We start from the raw sequence: 17,789 nt of genomic DNA, 5'->3' as shown, positions 1-17,789 counted from the left end.
GAGATGTCAAATTTGCAGTCAAAATGCATCTCAAAAATCCCCTAGGCATGAACCAAATTAAAATGTGATTGGAAAATATTTAACAAAACAAATAAAAATGCAATTCAACAGTCTTCTTTTTTCAGACACATCTGACTCTTCATGACCCCATTTGGAGTTTTCTTGGCAAAGATACTGGAGTCAGATTTGAACTCATGAAGATGAGTCTTCCTGACTCTGGCCCTGGCACTTTATCCACTATGCCTCTTAGCTGCCCACAGTTCAATACAGATATTATTAATTTGTGGGTTTCTGAGTCAATATGCTGCCCTCAGAGATTCCTTTTTATCTGAGTTTGACACCACTCATCTAGAGCAAAGGGTAATTAACTTGGCCAAAGTCATAGAGCTCTTTGTGTCATAAGTAGGACTTGAACCCAGGTCTTCTTGGCTCTGAGGCCATCTTTCTTTGTACTGCACTATACCACCTGTCATAGAACTTCTTTCTACCAACCTTAGTTACCCTATGTCTCCCCAATGCATGGATTATCAAGGCAGTCTTGAAAATAGCTACTAGCCCAAGGTCATGAGTGGAAAAATCCTGATTCTTTTCAAGTAGGTAGGTCATATTCACATATTTCTCTGAATTCCCAACAATGCTCAGTCCAAAACTTTGTCCATAGGAGGTACTTAATAAAAATGCACAGACTGAGTTAATTGATTAGATAGATCAGTCCCTGGAGGTTAAGAGTTCTCTCTCTCTCTCTCTCTCTCTCTCTCTCTCTCTCTCTCTCTCTCTCTCTTAGTTCTGGAGAAGAGGTGGGACTGTTAGAGGGACGGCAGTCACATCCAGTACTATCTCTGTTTCTGTGTAGGGGTAAAGGAGAGGATCTTGCCTCAGTCATCAGTGTAGGGAGCCAGCACACCAGCATTCCTGCATCATTCTTGCTTAGGGATCAGGAGTCATAGAAACAGTCAACACACAGCAACTCCACCCCATCCCTGGTCAGTACAATGCGTCAAACCCTCTACACCCAACCTGGGGGCCAGGAGTTTTGGGGAACAACATCACTAAATAAATCTGACATCTGAGTGTCTGCTGTCACTGGGAGGTTGGGATATCAGTTCTGTGGAGATGGACGCTAGTCAAAAGGGTCTAGAAGCTAAAATACAGTTGAACTGGGTTGGGGTTCCCTGATTAATTCAACCAGAGTACAATGAAAACAAGCTGTTGATACTCCAGAGGGAAGCAAGAACCAGGAGTGGCTGACTCAGGCAGCTCTGCTCCATAGCTTCAGAAGGGCCATCTGCCAAAGGAAAAAATAAAAAGTTCTGGCAGAAATCCCTCCTGTCCTTGGCAGACTCCCACTCAGGATCAATTGAGGGGCTCCCTCTGCTGTGGTGTTTTCTCAGGGAGCTCCCCCTGTTTCAGCTTAAGAATCATTCCCTGGCTCTTTGTGGAGGCTCCTCCCTCCTGTCTCCTCCAGCCTCTCAACTCTCTCTTCATCCCAGGACTCCCTCTTTCCCTCTCTCAAAAATAACCACTGATTTGCTTTAGCATTTTGCATATAATTGGCATGCTGTTCGTGTAGTGTCAAAACACAGAAATTCCTACCCTCCCTTAATCTCTTTTTTATCAGGTTTGGCAGGCACCTATAGGGGAAGCAATTGCATGAATAATCCAAAAGTCATTTCTAAGATGTCTTTTAACATTTATTTGCCACTGATTTACTTTTTAGATTATGTTTTCCTTCCCTCAGGCTGATGTTAATATTGACATGAACATCTGTGGCCAATTAGCACCATTCATTAGATCACAGTGCTAAGGAGAGAGCAAGGTTGTGGGTTCTATTCCCCAATGGGCCAGTTAGCTTCTTTCTTTTTCTATGGCCACAGACCATGCATGCTTTTAATGACAGTCATGATAGCCTTCAATTCTGATAACAAGTAGGATACGGTCATGATGAAAATGGCTCAATACACCCTCATCCCATTGCTAAAAACAAAACAAAAACAAAGCAAAAAAAATCTCAAAATGCATAACTTGGAATTAGAGCTAGTGCAGAATCAATTTACAATCTGAAGGACAAAATTCTTTTAACTTAATTAAGATGACATATCCTTTCCTTAAGGAAATTTTTGTCAAGCTAGGGAAACAAGACTTAAGCATAAAGGAATAATTAACAATTTTCTTTTGGCCCTGACCCATAATTGCATTAGGGTAGGAAACTCCCAGGGAGAAAACTCCCTCTACACAAATATATGCAATTATTCTGAAACTTAAGACTCTTAGAAAATTGCCTAGGTACTGAGAGCTTAAGTAACTTAATAGAATTAGGGTGAAGAGTCTTTCTTTGCTTGGAGAATGTTGTGACAACCCCTGTTCTCTATGTGTATGTGTCTATGTGTGTCTATGTGTGTTTTACACTCGTGTGATCTTGAGATGCCTGGGTGCAAGCAAAATCAGAAAAAAAGGAATCTGGGAATCTTAGACTTGGACACTTCATGAAATCACATTACTTCAAGAGTCTGTAGAATCTGAGGGGTCAGTGAATTCAACTTCTTCATTTTACAGATGAGAAAAAATAAGGCCCAAAGAGAGGTTATAATTTGCCTGAGATCATAGAGCTGGTAAGTGACTGTCTAGACCAGGGGTGAGGAACCTGTGGCCTCGAGGCCACATGAGGCCCCTCTAGGTCCTCAAGTGTGGTCCTGTGACTAAATCCAAACTTTATGGGACAAATCCTTTTATTAAGTCTTATTTTTATTAAATAATTTAATAAATTAATATTAATAATTAAAATAAATAATCCTTTTATCAAGTCTATTATATAAATCTATTTTATTAAGTCTAGGTTCTAGACTCTAGCCTCAAACCCAGATCTTCAGAGGACACAGTCGCTAAACCATGCCTATGTGATCTTCAAGGTTACCTAGCCCTCTATGCAATGCCTGACTCCCTTCTATACCCGACAAGCATCCATCTAGATTGAAAGAATAGAACCCTGCCTATTTTTCCTTCCTACCTTTATCCATAAAGCTGAATTTCCAGGTTAGAGCAGGCATCTAAAATATCCAACAGTGCTTAATGGGTTGAAAAGGAGGGCAGAGGAGTGTATGTGTGTGCATAAGTGAGTATATGTGTAGGGGAAAGCGGAAGGAGTGAAGCTGGGGGAGGGGGACGAGGAATTGAAAGAAAATTTCCAAACTCCCCAGCCAGACATCTAAAGCCCTTCACATTATGGCTCCAATTTACCTTGCCAGGCTTACTAGACATCATTCCCATCCACATACCCTATGTTCCAGCCAAGCTGGTTTTCTTGCTATTCCTCACATGCAATACCCAATATCCCGTCTCCGTAAATTTGCGTAGACTGTATGCCCAGAATGCAATCCTTCCTCACCTCTGCCTCTCAGAATCTCTCACTTTCATCAAGGTTTATCCCATGTGCTATCTTCCTTATCAAATACTTTTCCTCCTCCCTTTAGGCATTAACATTCTCTCTCTACTATACAGTCCTATATTTACATGCTGTATCCATCTCATATAGAATCTATGTTCCTACAAGGCAGGGAACATCGGGAATTTTTTTTTTCCATTTTTGCCTTTGTATTTATAATAGGCAGCTAATAAATGCTTGTTGGATCAAATTGGATTAGAGGGAGAAAGGACTGTTGTGTTTGTCCATCGTTTTCAAAGAGGACTATGGCATCAGGGAAATGATGACATGACTTGCAGTTGACTTTGATTTGAGTGAAGGAGGGCTGTGCTAGGTCACCAGCCTCACTTTCTCCTCCAGAGCCATCCGGGTCCAGTGGCCTGATATCAATCGGGATGACTGGAGATGAAGAGGGAGAAAGGAATGACACAGGAGAAACCCTAGGGGCCCTTCCCACGTACCTGAGCACATTTCGCCTTTGTATCGGACACACGAGAAGTCATCACATTCACAATATTTGCCGGTGACCTTGCCAAAATCGCTGCTATGGCAGACACACTGGCCACACAGGCACTCCCCACGCTGGCTACAGGCAGGCTGGCCCTCCTGGGGACTGCACTCGTCCTGCTGGGAAGGGTGGTAATCCTCCTCGGAGCATTCGCACTGGGTGCCCAGCCAGCCGGGGCTACAGCGGCACACCCCACACTCAAACGTCCCATTGCCCCGATTGCAGCGGCTGCTTTGTGGTTCGGCCTGGGCCTGGCAGGCACAATCACAGTCAAAATTGACAAAGACTGTGAGACTGTCCTTGAACCCCACAGGCTTAATGGTAAAGGACTTCTTCTTTTCCTGGGGACAGCCTCGCACTTTGGCCTCGATGCTGAAGCTCACCTGGGAGGGAAAGAGGGTCTCATTGGGACACAGCTCACATTCTACTATAAGCCAGTGAGGAATGACCAAATACTCCCCACCCTGCCAGAAAGTGTGCAAACTAGGCATGGGATCGTATGATTTAGAACTAGTAGCAGACTTACAAATTCTATGCCCTTGACCCGCATCTTATGAGAGATGAGGTCTAGAGAATGACAGTGACTTGCCCAGGGTCACAAAGGGAGCAGTGATAGGATTCAAACCCAAGACTTTCCCTTATGAGAGCCAGCATCCAATATTTTACCCATCTTTCTTTCCCTCCAGCCTGAGTTTCTCAGCCTGGACAGGACCTAGAGCAGTTAAAACCCAAGTGTGGAGATCCTGGGCAAGGACACGGACATAGCTGCGTCCAGGAGATGAAACAGTAAGGTCAGGGATCAAATCAACAGCTGTGGAACAGGCTTTCCTCTGGATGGCACTAGCTGGCCTTATTGAGCCTGATCCGGGACCTTGTTTTTATGAGTACTGTGATCTAACTAACTGAATTAATTGGCGACAGGCAGAACTCGTGACACCACCCATCATGGAACACAAATTTGATGCTGTGCCACGTACCACAACTCCACACCCACACCATGCTAGGTAAAATGCAGCATCACCAAACAAGATGTATAACTCGATTCAGCACAATATACCAACACACTTACAGGCAAGGAAGTTTTCAAGCAAATATTTCTCTCCTCTCCTCTCTTCCCCACCTTCTCATCTCCTCAACCTCCCTTCCCCTCCTTCCCCTTCCCTTCCTTCCCCCCTCTCTCTTCTTCTCTTCTCTCCTCTCCTCTCTCCTTCTCCTCCTTCTCTCTCTAATACACATTCTCTTATTTTGAAATATAGTATGATATGGAGGGAAGAAACACCGAATTTGGAGTCAGAAGACCTGAGTTCATCTCTCAGGTCTTATACAATCTGTGTTACCTTAGAAAAGTCACTCCCCTTTCTAAGTCTTGGTTTCTTCATCTTTAAAATTAAAAAATTTATACTAGATGCTCTCTCTAAATCCCATTAACAATCATAAAAATTAGCCAGAATATCAACGGAGAAGAAACAGACAAGGCTGGGGAAAAAGGCGGGAGTAAAGAAGAGAGTAGGGCTAATGATTTCTTTACTCTGCTTTTACACACTCATCAAATGAGAAAACAGTGGTGCAGTGGATTGAGCATGCTGGGCCTGGAGTCAGGGAGACCTGAGTTCAAATCCAGCCTCAGACACCAGCTAGCTGTGTGACCTTAGACAAGTCACTTAACCTCTGTCTGATTCAACTTCCTCAACTATCAAATGGGAATAGTCATGGCCCCCTACCTCCCAGGGTTGTTCTGAGGATCAACTGAGATAATCATTGTAAAGCTTAGCACAGTGTCTGGCACACAATAAATGCTATATTAAGGTTAGCTGTTACTGTTACTATTATAACCTATATAAACTACAACTTCAGAGTAGGCATTGGGGAGAGTATTGGGGGCAGGGGAAATGGAACCCACAGAAAGAAGAGATAGCCAGCTCTGACCGCCGGCCAAAGGTTCTCACCGTGTCTCCAATCTTGAGGCCGACACAGGACTTGAGGCCTGGGATGACCTCATTATTGAGGCAGGTGGCATTGAAGGACAAGGACAGCTCCTCGGGAAGGTCACGGACTTCCAGCTCCACTTTAGAACGGATTTTCTGAGTAGAATTTGGGGGGAGGGGGAAAGAGTAAGGAACAACTGAAAAGTAGTAATCTACCCACGCCCCTGCAGTTCTCCAAAAATGGGATGTTAGAAGGTCCCAGCTCTGACCACAGCAGACCACACAAGAGGGCCAATGGTCTCAGCCTAGCTATGAGATGAGACTGAGGTTTTTGGGGGGATGGCGAGAAGCATTAAAGCTTCCATTCCTAGGATCTTGCCCCCTCTTCCTGCATCCTTCTCCCAGGGACTGCAAGGCTCTGGGGAAAGCAAACCAGCCAGGCACTTTTGCCAAACACACTGGCTTTCCATAGTGTCTGGAATAAATACAGATTCTTCTCTTTGGCATTTAGAGCCCTTCACAATCTGGCTCTATCTTTCTAAACTGATTTCACAATATCCCTTTCAAAAAATCCACATTCTAGTCAAATCGGTCTACTTGTTATTGCTCATATAACACACTATTCCTACCTCTGTATCTTTGCATAGATGATTTTCCATGCCTGGGATACTTATTCTCCCTTCTAATTCCATGCCAACTCCAAGAGGCCTTTCCTGCTCCATTCCCTACCCACCAAAATCACTCATAATACCTTGGCTTCCCAAGGACATGAGACACTCACCCCATAGGCATCGACAATGAGCTGAAGGACATTGCTGGAATCTGCAGACAACATACCCACTGTGGTCCCTGGAATGAGTTCACTGTAGTTCTAGAAGGAAAATACCCAGCAATCATTGAGAGCCCTATGCAGATGAACAAGGTAAAGCAGACCTTCTAGGTCAAAGGTTCTTAATCTGGGCTTCAGGAATTTGATTTGTTCCTATTTTGATCATTACTATTTCAAAGCACTGGGTCTTTCTTTGTATTTCTATGTATTTTATTTTACTCTGGGCCATTAGAACAGTAAAGACATCACCCTCATGATGTCATTGGTCCTCTTGGAGAACAAAGGATGAACAACCACCACAACGTATTTTATTTTATGTATTAAAAACAATATTCTAAAAAGGGCTTCCCCAGACTGCCAAAAAATGACAGAAAAAGAGGTTTAGACCCTCTGGTCTAGGGCAACTTCCCTAGGTACTCTCCAAACCTGACAGAGAGTCTACAGAGAGTAGTAGTAGGAGAATCGTGATGGCCCAAATCTCATTCCTTAATACTAAGAGTAAAACTGTGCCAATCACAGTCCTCAAACTGTTATCCAGGGTTACATGTATAAACACATCCTTCCATACCCTAATAATAACAGCGGACCTTTATTAAGCACTTTATGGTCAACAATGTGTTTTCTTCACAATACTTCTCAGAGACAGGTGGGGTTTTTCTTATTTTTGTTCTAAACATGTACTTTGAATAGTGTAGGGAACTCCCACTATGGAAATTTCCTGGACCAATACTGATTGACAATTTGTCCACAAATCTCCATCTTAGAGAAATGCCTAGGGCACTGAAAGGCACCACCGAGCTAGTATGTGTCAGAGACAGGCCTTAAACCCAGGCCTTTATAACTCCAAAGGTGGTCTTTTATCCACCACACCATACTGTCTCTCCCATGGGAGGCAGCAAAAGTTATTCCCAATTTACAGTGGAGGAGATTGAATCACAAGAGAGCAAAAGTGAGCATCCTCCCTAAGGTCACACAAAGAATAACCAGCAAAGCTAGGTCCTCTCACTCCAGATCTAGCTCCCTCAACTATACCTCAGCTTCCTCAGTGCTAGATCTTGTCACCTTTCCTGACTGCCAGACCCTAGAATCCTACAAAGTTCAGCATCTCAGTGCCATTTTGCCCCTCGAGTGGCGTTCCCATTCATCTGATAAGGAATGCCCTTGAACATCTGGTATCCTTGACCAAAAACTTGTATCCAGAGCCCATGAGCTAATGCCCTTGACAATAACTTGTGTCCAGATAAGTCCCCTGAAGCACTGAACTAACCAATCACATTCTATCATTTAGCTGATAACTGACCAAGGGACTTTCCCGGGACATTACCCACTCTGAAAAAGTGCAATGACCACCTAGCTTGTCCGATAGTAAGCTTAGGGCTAATTAACAACTCATTTATATAGTAATGTAGTCCCCCTTTGAGGGGGATCAGATTGCATGATGGAAAATAGCATGTACAGAATGTTGATGCTATCACCCCTTGTGCACACATCCCTGATTACCTTATCTTCCTATCCATGGTTACTTTATCTACCTGTTAAGAAGGCACTTTGCCTCTATATAAGCCCTAGCTTTGCCCAGTAGGCTGCTGCTGCTCCTGCCTCCCTCAGGGGGCTACTGCCTCCTCTAAGAAGAAAGCCTAACCCTGAATAAATGCCTTTACTTGACTTGGAGACATCCTGAGCAAATTCTTTTGAGACACCACCACGATACACACCCACACACCCAACACATCTTCCCTATACCTCTCCAAATTATGCTCTGGAGGAGCTGTACCACTCACTGCCCATTGCCCATTGCCCCACTCACCACTGCCCTACTCTCTGCCCATTGTCCCACTTGTTGCTCAGGATGCCTCCTGTTCACTTGCTAGCCAGCTAGAGAGAAGCCAAACTCTGGGACCAGGGAAAGGGAGTTTCTGGGGCTCCCAAATCCCTAAGATTCAGGTCCCAGATTGGTGTTCTTTGGCTCCTAGGTAGCATTTATGAGGAAATCACATCTACAAGGCCAGACACCCTAGAAAAGTCCTAATGTCTTACCATCTGAACTGCAGGAAGCCCAGAAGGCATTGATTGGGAAAGCTGCTTTGATATCATGGAGCTGGTTTTAGCCAGGAGATCTGTATTCAAATACTACCATTGAGTCTCAGGTGCCTCCTCTATAAAATGGGGATAGTAGACACTGCACTACCCACCTCACAGGGTTGTTGTGACAATCAAATGAGACAAGGGGTGTCACCTGATAGAGGCTGACCACATTTCGAGTTACTGCAAAGATTAAGTTGATGTTCTTCTGGGACAGTTTCTCAGTCATCAGTGCCAGAGATGGATAATCCTTTCAAAAAAAAAAAGGATTTGTGGGTTAGTGAAGAGGTCCGTGGAGGTTAAGGATCCTCTCTTTTTAGATTCCTGTAGCCCAGATAATGGCTAAGTTGCTTTCATCCAGTGGTCCTGAAACCATTTCAGTATGACTTAGGCAGGGCAAAAGAGGAGCTATCCTGAGTCAAATGCCAGAAAGGGGGCTCAAAGAAAATCTAGGTAAAAAGGTCCGTGTCAATGATGCCAAAAGTAAGCACCTCCTTCCTCTGCTATGTCCCTCATGAAAGACTTCATAGAATCATAGATTGAAAACTGAAAGGGATTTTATAGAAGCCATCAAGTCCAAACCCCTCACTTTATAGCTGAAGAAGCTCAAGCTTCGAAAGTTTAAGTGATTTGCCAAGTGTCATACAGGTAAAAAGTATCAGAGGTGGGATTTGAACCTAGGTCTTCCTTGCTCCAAGTCCACCACTGTCCACTACACCATGATGTCTGACTTCTTAGCCTGGCTTTCAAGGTTCTCCACTATCTGGCCCTAACCTAACCCCATCACCGCCACACCTTGGCTCATATAACTCCCCCACACATACCCAGAATGTTCCCCATACCTCTCTTTCAGCTTAAGCCCCATCTCCTTTCCTGCTCAATACATGTTGATTAAGTGATTGGATTACCCTATACAGAGTGGGAATTAAGTGTTGATGATGACCATAGCGCTGAAGCTGATCTCTGAATCCCAGCACTGGAAGGGATTTGGAGAGCTTAACTGGTCCCACCTTCCATCTTTATGGAAGTAGATGATTCTTCAAACTCTAGACCTTCACTCAGTCATCCAGCATCACCCTAAAAGTCAGGAACTTATGACCAACTGAAAATTCCACTGTATCTTTCATATTATTTGAATGGACTCAGGAAAAGATTTTTCCATTTTGCCTCTCTTAAAGTAAAGACTTCTTTAAAGATGAGGAAATGTGCAGCCCTCCTTTCGTTGAAAAAGTGGGAGACTATGGGTATGTAATGTAACCATTATCAGATATGGTGGCTAGCTCAGTTGATTTCGCTTAACCATTTTTCTTGATTTAAGGGAAGGCCCATGTTGGGTTATGGTGACATATCGAGAAACGATGGGGGGGGGTAGGAAAAGAAAAGATGCTGATTAAACTTTTTGAAAATAAATTAATGAATGAATAATAATATCTAGCAATTTATATAGCACACTGCAAAGCATCTTATATATGTTATCTTATTGATTGGGTGCTATTATTATCCCCAGTTTGCATACAAGGAAACTGAAGCTGAAAGAAATTACAGGGTTAGGGTCACATAGCTAGTGAGGGTCTGGGACAGGATCCAAAATCAGATCTTTCCAACTCCAAGCTCAGCACTCTATCCAGGTATGGGGATCCTGCAGCCTCAAGGCCACATGTGGCCCTCTAGGTCCTCAAGTGCAGCCCTGTGACTGAATCCAAACATCATAGAACAAATCCCCTTAAGAAAAGGATTGGTTCTGTAAAACTCGGACTCAGTCAAAAGGCCACACTTGAGGCCCTTGAAGGCCACATGTGGCCCCAAGGCCACAGGTTCTCCACCCATGACCTAGGGAATACAATGGAGAAATAAAGAAAGAGAGAGAGAGAGAAAGAAAGAAAGAAAGAAAGAAAGAAAGAAAGAAAGAAAGAAAGAAAGAAAGAAAGAAAGAAAGAAAGAAAGAAAGAAAGAAAGAGAGGGAGGCAGGGAGGGAGGGAGGCAGGGAGGAAGGAAGGAAGGAAGGAAAGAGAGAGAAAACAATAAATTTTTAAAACCTTCATAGACTTGAACTGTCTTGTTAATCACTCCTGAACCTTCCCTTCTCCAAGGTAAACAATCCATTTAATTTTTACCCAAAGGAACTGTTCTCCACCCTTTGTTCATCTCGTTCCTACTCCAGTAAACCCTCTCCAGTTTCTCTGTTGTATTATCCCAACTAGGCATATTGTTTTAATTAGGTAGTAGCTGATGCAGAGGAGAAAGGATTGCCTCTTAACTCCAGTATTTTATTTGACTGTCAATATGATCCAGGTGTCGAAATCAATGGAGGTGAGAGTAGTGTTGATTGTGAGTGGTAGAGAGGTAGCTGGGCTTGGGGGAACTCACCATAGTGGTAGAGGCAGAGTAGTGATTGTCACTGCCAATGTGGCATTCCCCATCATTGGGCTGAACGATTCCTGATAGCCTCCCATCCAGAGCAATATGGGTCTTGGCATCAGTGGTGAACACCAGCAGATGGGATGCATCATTCCTCCAGCCAATCTTTTCCTATTAAAAAATAGGGCTAGCAAAGTCTCAGCTATGTTATAGGAAGAGAACATAGTTCAAGGACTCAGTCCTGGATGGATGAATATGAGAAAAGGCTAAACATGCAATAATTCCCTCATTAGGAGTATACTTTGGCAGTGTTATTTTTTAAAAGCTATCTGATGAAAGATTGTCATTCCAGAATTATAGAGATTAGGACTGGACCCATGATTACACTGGTATAGGGAATTCTTAGGCAAGGAAACACTCTCTGCAAATTTAGGTTGGCCCCACCTCAGCAAATTGTCTTAAAGAGTTGCCTAGAGTCCTGAGAAGTTAAGGGACTTGCCCAGGTTCACATAGCCAGTTCATGTCAAGCAAAGCTTGACCCAGATCTTATTGATTTCAAGGCTACTCTATTTCCACTAGGCCACCCTGCCTCTCCTAGAAGCATTTTATGCAGTTGCAAATAGCTAGAAACAATGCAAATGTCTTAAAACAGGGGAATGACTAAATAAACTCAGATACCGATCCTCATAAAAATGTGTGATGGAGGGGGGAAAGGATGGGCAAATGCAAGGGATGACCAGTGCACAGCCTGTGTGCTACACTGGTATCCTCCCAATGTTAAGAGAAATTGAAGAAGGCACCTGGAAAGTTGGATGGAACTTGGCTTGTGGAGATACACTAACAAGGATCCCACAGGAAGAACAGACACTAATGGGGTACAATCTGCCTTGTTGGAGGAAACATTCATATCAATGAGTTCACTGATCTTTTTGAGTATTGCATACATTAGTAAAATGGAATACTATAATGCAATTACATATGAGGAATACATGAATTCTGGAAAGACTTTTATACAAAGAAAAAAGTAGAACTAAAAGACTATACACACTGCATCCAGATAACAGGAAAAGGAAATAAGAACAGACAAAGAATACTGATGGAGACTTATAGGGAGCAACCGAAACAGTGTTATGATATTTTAGAAATTGAAATTAATTTAAACATAAGTAGTTGGCAAGCAAGTTTGGTTGTTTGACTTGATGTTCAATTTTAAAACATCTAGAGAGGGGAAGAAAGTGAGAGGGGGAGAGGGAAGAAGAGAGAGAGGAAGAAAGGCTAGAAAACTCCACCCAGAGAATAACCTTTTTCCATATTTCCAACCACCCTATCCAACACCAACGCCTTCTCCCAATGTTTCTTTCCCCCTCCCAAGAAAATTATCCAAAGCTAAGAGGTCCCTATAACCAAATGATGCTCCAACAATAATGCACATATCTGTGCTGATCTGTGATGATCACTAAATACTCACTGAGCATGGACGTTATGCTCAGGTCCTCAAGGGCAGAATTTGATGGGAGGAAAATAATCTCAGTACCTATCTGGGGGTAAGTCAGTCCCAACCACAATGTTGGGTTATGTTCAGTGAAATTTGGAAAATTCTTTTCCCAAAGCAACTGAGGTTGTCCAAGTCCTGAAAGGAGTGGATGATATCCCATGAGGTATTCAGAGGGACTCAGGAAAGTAGATTGAATAACAGTAACACCTCATATATGACAACAGCCCCAGCCACATCAACCGTCTTGATCTCTGCTCCCCAACAGAGACCCTTCCTCCCCAATATGTAATGCCAGCTGCTCAGCCCTTGGCCCACACCCCACACACACACTCACATCACAGACTGTAGCTTGGATTATGGCATCAAATCCACCTTCTGGTGCATCCCGGTTCCTTGATACATTCTGCTTTCGCACTTCCTCATTGAAGCGCGTCACCTGATCCGTCAAAGTCAGCACATGCTTGTAGCCAAACATGGGTAAGCAGGTTGTCTTCATTCTAGGGAAGGAAAGGGGACTCTTCAGGTAATTATTCCTCAAAGGAAAGGCTGCACAGTGGAAAAGGGGTAGGAGGAAGGCTAGGTCCATATAGCCATAAGTATATGACTCACAAAACACTTGCATTTGGCTAAACTATCCAATCTTGCATTAAACCTGTGCTCAGACAATGTGCTAATAACTACACCCTTAAAGGAAAAGAAAACCTGCCAACTGATTAATGGACAGCACACAACAGTATATGAGTAAATTATGCCTTGGTCAACACTTCCGTTCTTCCTAGTTTGCTCATTTAACTGATGGCTCCTGTCTATACAAAGAAGGCTAAGCACATAGAAAGCACATATTAAGTCATAGAAACATGAGTAAATACAAGCCTGCATTTTCACTGTCAGGATCAACAAGCACTATTCAGTTGTACTAACAGCCTCTAAAATAGACAGCAGCTATCGGTTAAATATTACAGTACAGTTGAGAACCAAAGTATCGACAACAGGCACAGTTTACTAACTGCAGACCAAATGAGATATAACACACATAAAGCACTTTCTAAAGTGTCCACTATTATTAGTATAATTGTCATTATTTTTGTTGGTTGTCGATGGGCATCTGCTTATGCTGAAACAAGGTCAGGTGACTTCACCTTCTGCACCTCAGTTTCCTCGTCTATAAAATGAGGAGGTTAGACGAGTTAACAAAAAAGGACCCTTCTAGCTCTGCCAGGTAGTTAAATGGCACAGTGGATAAAGCACTGGACCTGGAGTCAGGAAGACCCAATTTCAAATCCCACCTCAAATGCTAGCTGCATGACCCTGGGTATGTCATTTAATGGATATCTGCCTCACTTTGCTCATCTGTAAAATGCGGATAATAATAGCACCTACCTCCCCAGGGTTGTTGTGAGGATCAAATGAAATACTTTGTATAGAGATTTGTAAACTTTAAAGCACTATATAAGTGCTATTAGCTATTATTATCATTAGGAGCAGCAGCATTACTCCTAGGACACGGATACATTTCCTTTGATTTTCCATACTACCTTGGCTCCTTTCATTTGAGGATGGGTAAAAGCATCCCTGAGACATTGACCAGTTTCTGTAGCACCGTAGGAAGCTGAGACAGAGAGGAAAAGAAGCCTGACTGTGACCAACCAGCAAAGCAGCCACGGTACTAAACATGGGACCCAGGAGTCCATCCTGTCCAGTGGTCTGTCCAATGTCCCAGTGGCAGAGACTTACTCATAGCAAGGGTTTTTGAGGGCCTCCGGTGGAGAGATGTACATATATGGGGACATGGGCTTGTCCACAAAGGCCCCAAAGCCTATGCGTAGGTTACTGGTAAGCTTGCGCATCTCAGAGGCCAGCTTAGTCCCCAGAGACTGGATTTTTTGCAGGTCATCCCGCATAGAGTTGGACAGATCCATCAAATAGTAGATGTCTACTGGGTAATCTTCCACCTGTCGCACCTGCACCGAGAAGGTCTGAGAATCATCTGGAAGGGAGGGAGGCAGAAGTTTCAGTACAGACTCAGGCATATATAGCAACTGGAAGACAAATGGCTCTGGGGCCCACTAGCTTTCCCTTTCAGCTCAGGGACCATCTCTTCCCTAAAGCCTTCTCTGATTGTCATCCCATTCCCCAGCCCTCATTACTAATGATCTCTCCACTTTAAATGACCTTCAATTTGTTTATCTGTCAGTCAATCAGCCAGTTACTAGCAATTATTAGGCACCTACTATATGCCAGGCATTTTGCTAAGCACTGAGGATACAAAGAAAGACAAAAAAAACAGTCCAGGTTCTCAAGGATCTCACAGTATGATGGGGAGGAGTACACCAGAGTTGTCTTTCAATTCTGAGACCGTGGTGTTCCACGAGCCACACATAATACCATGAGACAAATAATGGATATTACAGAAATAGGTTTTTATAGTGATAGGCATTTTGAAGACTTGGATAGAGGAAGACCTGAGATTAACTCCTGTCTTAGGACATTTATTACCTTTGTAACTCTGGGCAATTCACTTAACCTCTCAGCCTCAGTTTCCTCATCTGCGCAGTGGGGATAATAATAGCATCTACTTCACAGGATTGTTATGGGGATCCAATGAGATAACATATGCAAAGTCCTTTGAAAATCCTAGTAGTTATCACCATCGTCATTATAATCAACAAGGATTCATTAAGCCCCAGACCCTGCCCTAGGTGCTGGGGATACTGAGACAAAAGCCCTCAAGAGGCTTTGAGGCTAATGTAATGAGAACATGTACGTTCATGTATATACATTTATATATGTGAATATACACATATGTGTGCATATATGTATGTGTGTGTGGAGAGAGAGACAGACAGACAGACAGACAGAAACAGAGAGACAGAAAGAAACTCCATCTTTAAATCCTATCCTCTGAGGACACGGATAAATTTTCTTTGATTCTTCATGCTATTTGGCCCCTTTCATTTGAGGATAGGACAGCTAGGTGGCATGGCAGATAGAATGCCAGGCCTGGAGTCAGGAAGACTCATCTTTCTGAGTTCAAATCTGACCTCAGACTAGCTATATGACCCGGGGCAAGTCACTTAACCTTGTTTGCCTCAGTTTCTTCATATGTAAAATGAGCTGGAAAAGGAAATGGCAAACCATTTCAGTACCTTTGCCCAGAAAACCCCAAATGGGGTCCGAAAGAGTTGGACATGACTGAAAAACAACTTAACAACAACCATTTGAGGATGAATAAAGGACCCTCTCTCTCTCTCTCTCTCTCTCTCTCTCTCTCTCTCTCACACACACACACACACACACACACACACACACACTTGTTGTTCAGTCGTTCTTCAGTTATATCTGACTCTTCGTGACCCCATTTGGGGTTTTCTTAGTGCATATGCTGGAGTAGTTTGCCATTTCCTTCTCCAGCTCAGTTTACATAAGCACATATGTATGTATGTATGTATATGTACATGTGTGTGTATCCTCATGCCTCAAAAATTTGGGTATTTTGAATCTTATTAAGTTTCATTGTTAATTTTTAAAATTTAAGTTACATTTTGGTTTCTAGAGTTGGATGGATTGACTGAGTGTTCAATAAATGTTCTTCTTAAAAACTAAAATTCCCTGGGTGCACACTCTTTAAAAAAAAAAGTGTTTTGTACATGAATATGCACAAAACAAACACAAGATAACCCTAGGAGACAAAGCAGTGGCAGCGCTGGGGACTAGGAAAGACTTCCTGTAGAAGGCGATGCTTGAGCTGAGTTCTAAAGGAAACCAGGGATTCCATAGGGTGAGGCGAGGAGAGATTGTGTTCTACACATGGGAGACAGCCAATGCAAAAGCCCAGAGCCAGGAGATGGAGAGTTATGAGTGAGAACAATAAAGCCAGCTTGGGGAGGTGCAGGGTTTGCAGAGAGAAAGAGTAAACAGATTGAAAGATAGGATTGAATTGTGAAGAGCTTTGAATGTCAAACAGGAGAGTTCATATTTGATCCTAGAGGTAATAGGGAGCCACGGGAGTTTGCTGAACAGGGAAAGATCTGATCCTTAAGAAAATCATTTTCACAGCTGTGCAGAGAAATATTTGGAGCAGGGAAAGTGAGACAGAGAGCTCAGTGAGGAGGCTGATGAAATAGGACCACGAAGAAGTGATATGAGCCTGAACTAGGGTAATGAATGCATGAATAGAAAGAAAGGCACTTTGCAGCTTCCCAAATATAGCCCAGACCAAATCCTCTTTCTTTTATTCAGTTCCAGACTCAGCTCATTGTCCAGATGTACTTCTCATCAAACATGTAAGCTCCTTTACGGCAGACGGTTTTAGTTTTGCCTTTGAATCTCCAGTACAGTATCTTAGACATTGTAGTTCCTTCATAAATGTTTATTTTTAATTCATTTGAATTGTTAATTCCTTCACAAGTCTGTTCAAAATTTACCTCCTCCAGGAAGTCTTACCAGATTAGCCCCACCCTCCTTCAGATCATCCCACACTATGCTTCTCCTTAATATTCACAAAGAGGTTATGTTGGACTCATTTGCACACTGTTTTCCCATTGATCTTCAGTTAATTATTTGCTTTTGGCTCATCATAAGGAAGAACTTTCTAATCATGAAGGCTATCTGCCAATGGAAAGGATTGTCCTATGTGGGAATTGAGTGAACCACACTGACTCTATCTTTTGACTCAGTTCTGGAACTAGCTCAGTTCTCTTTCTATCCAGTTATGGGTTTAGTCCAACTTCTGTCTTGTGAGAAAATTTTATTCAATTATGGGAACTGGGAGAAAACTTTATTACCTTGTTTGAACCTAGCCCTGCAGGCTGGGAAGCTGGACCTTCTACCTGCTGCTTAGCGACCCTTAACCAAAGAACTAGGTTATGCTGAAACCCAGTCAGTCATTTCGGTCATGGCTGACTCTTCATGACCCCATTTGGGGTTTTCTTGGCAAAGATCCTGGAGTGGTAAACCACTTCCTTCTTTGTGGTGTGGAGTAGAACACCTCTTTTTCTAATTTCAGGGAAATATACCTGTTTGCTTCTCCCTTCTCAACCTGGAAAGCCCCTAATCTTTTCTCCAATTAGAAATCAGATTACCTAATTTTGTATCCTGGTTAAAATTGTTTTCTTTTAATTAATTGGTCTTATTTGAATACTTTCTAATAAATAAAAATCTGTCTCACTCTGTAT

At 42.9% G+C, this 17,789-nt stretch overlaps 1 protein-coding gene across 1 annotated transcript in view; it reads right to left on the bottom strand.

Moving 5' to 3' along the window:
* Positions 1–17,789, bottom strand: part of ITGB3 (integrin subunit beta 3) — an 86,584-nt gene that overhangs the window by 28,069 nt on the left and 40,726 nt on the right. The window contains exons 5-11 of the mRNA XM_036755638.1: positions 14,350–14,602; positions 12,950–13,112; positions 11,130–11,291; positions 8,917–9,012; positions 6,633–6,722; positions 5,873–6,007; positions 3,880–4,309 (exon numbers count right to left, since the gene is read on the bottom strand). Of these exons, the coding sequence (XP_036611533.1) occupies positions 3,880–4,309; positions 5,873–6,007; positions 6,633–6,722; positions 8,917–9,012; positions 11,130–11,291; positions 12,950–13,112; positions 14,350–14,602 (1,329 nt within the window). The remainder of the gene's footprint in view (positions 1–3,879; positions 4,310–5,872; positions 6,008–6,632; positions 6,723–8,916; positions 9,013–11,129; positions 11,292–12,949; positions 13,113–14,349; positions 14,603–17,789) is intronic.

This window comes from Trichosurus vulpecula, chromosome 4 (assembly GCF_011100635.1).
Source record: "Trichosurus vulpecula isolate mTriVul1 chromosome 4, mTriVul1.pri, whole genome shotgun sequence".
NCBI classification, from domain to species: domain Eukaryota; kingdom Metazoa; phylum Chordata; class Mammalia; order Diprotodontia; family Phalangeridae; genus Trichosurus; species Trichosurus vulpecula.
The sequence above is the reverse complement of the archived record's forward strand: the minus strand, read 5'-3'. Positions and strand labels throughout refer to the sequence as shown.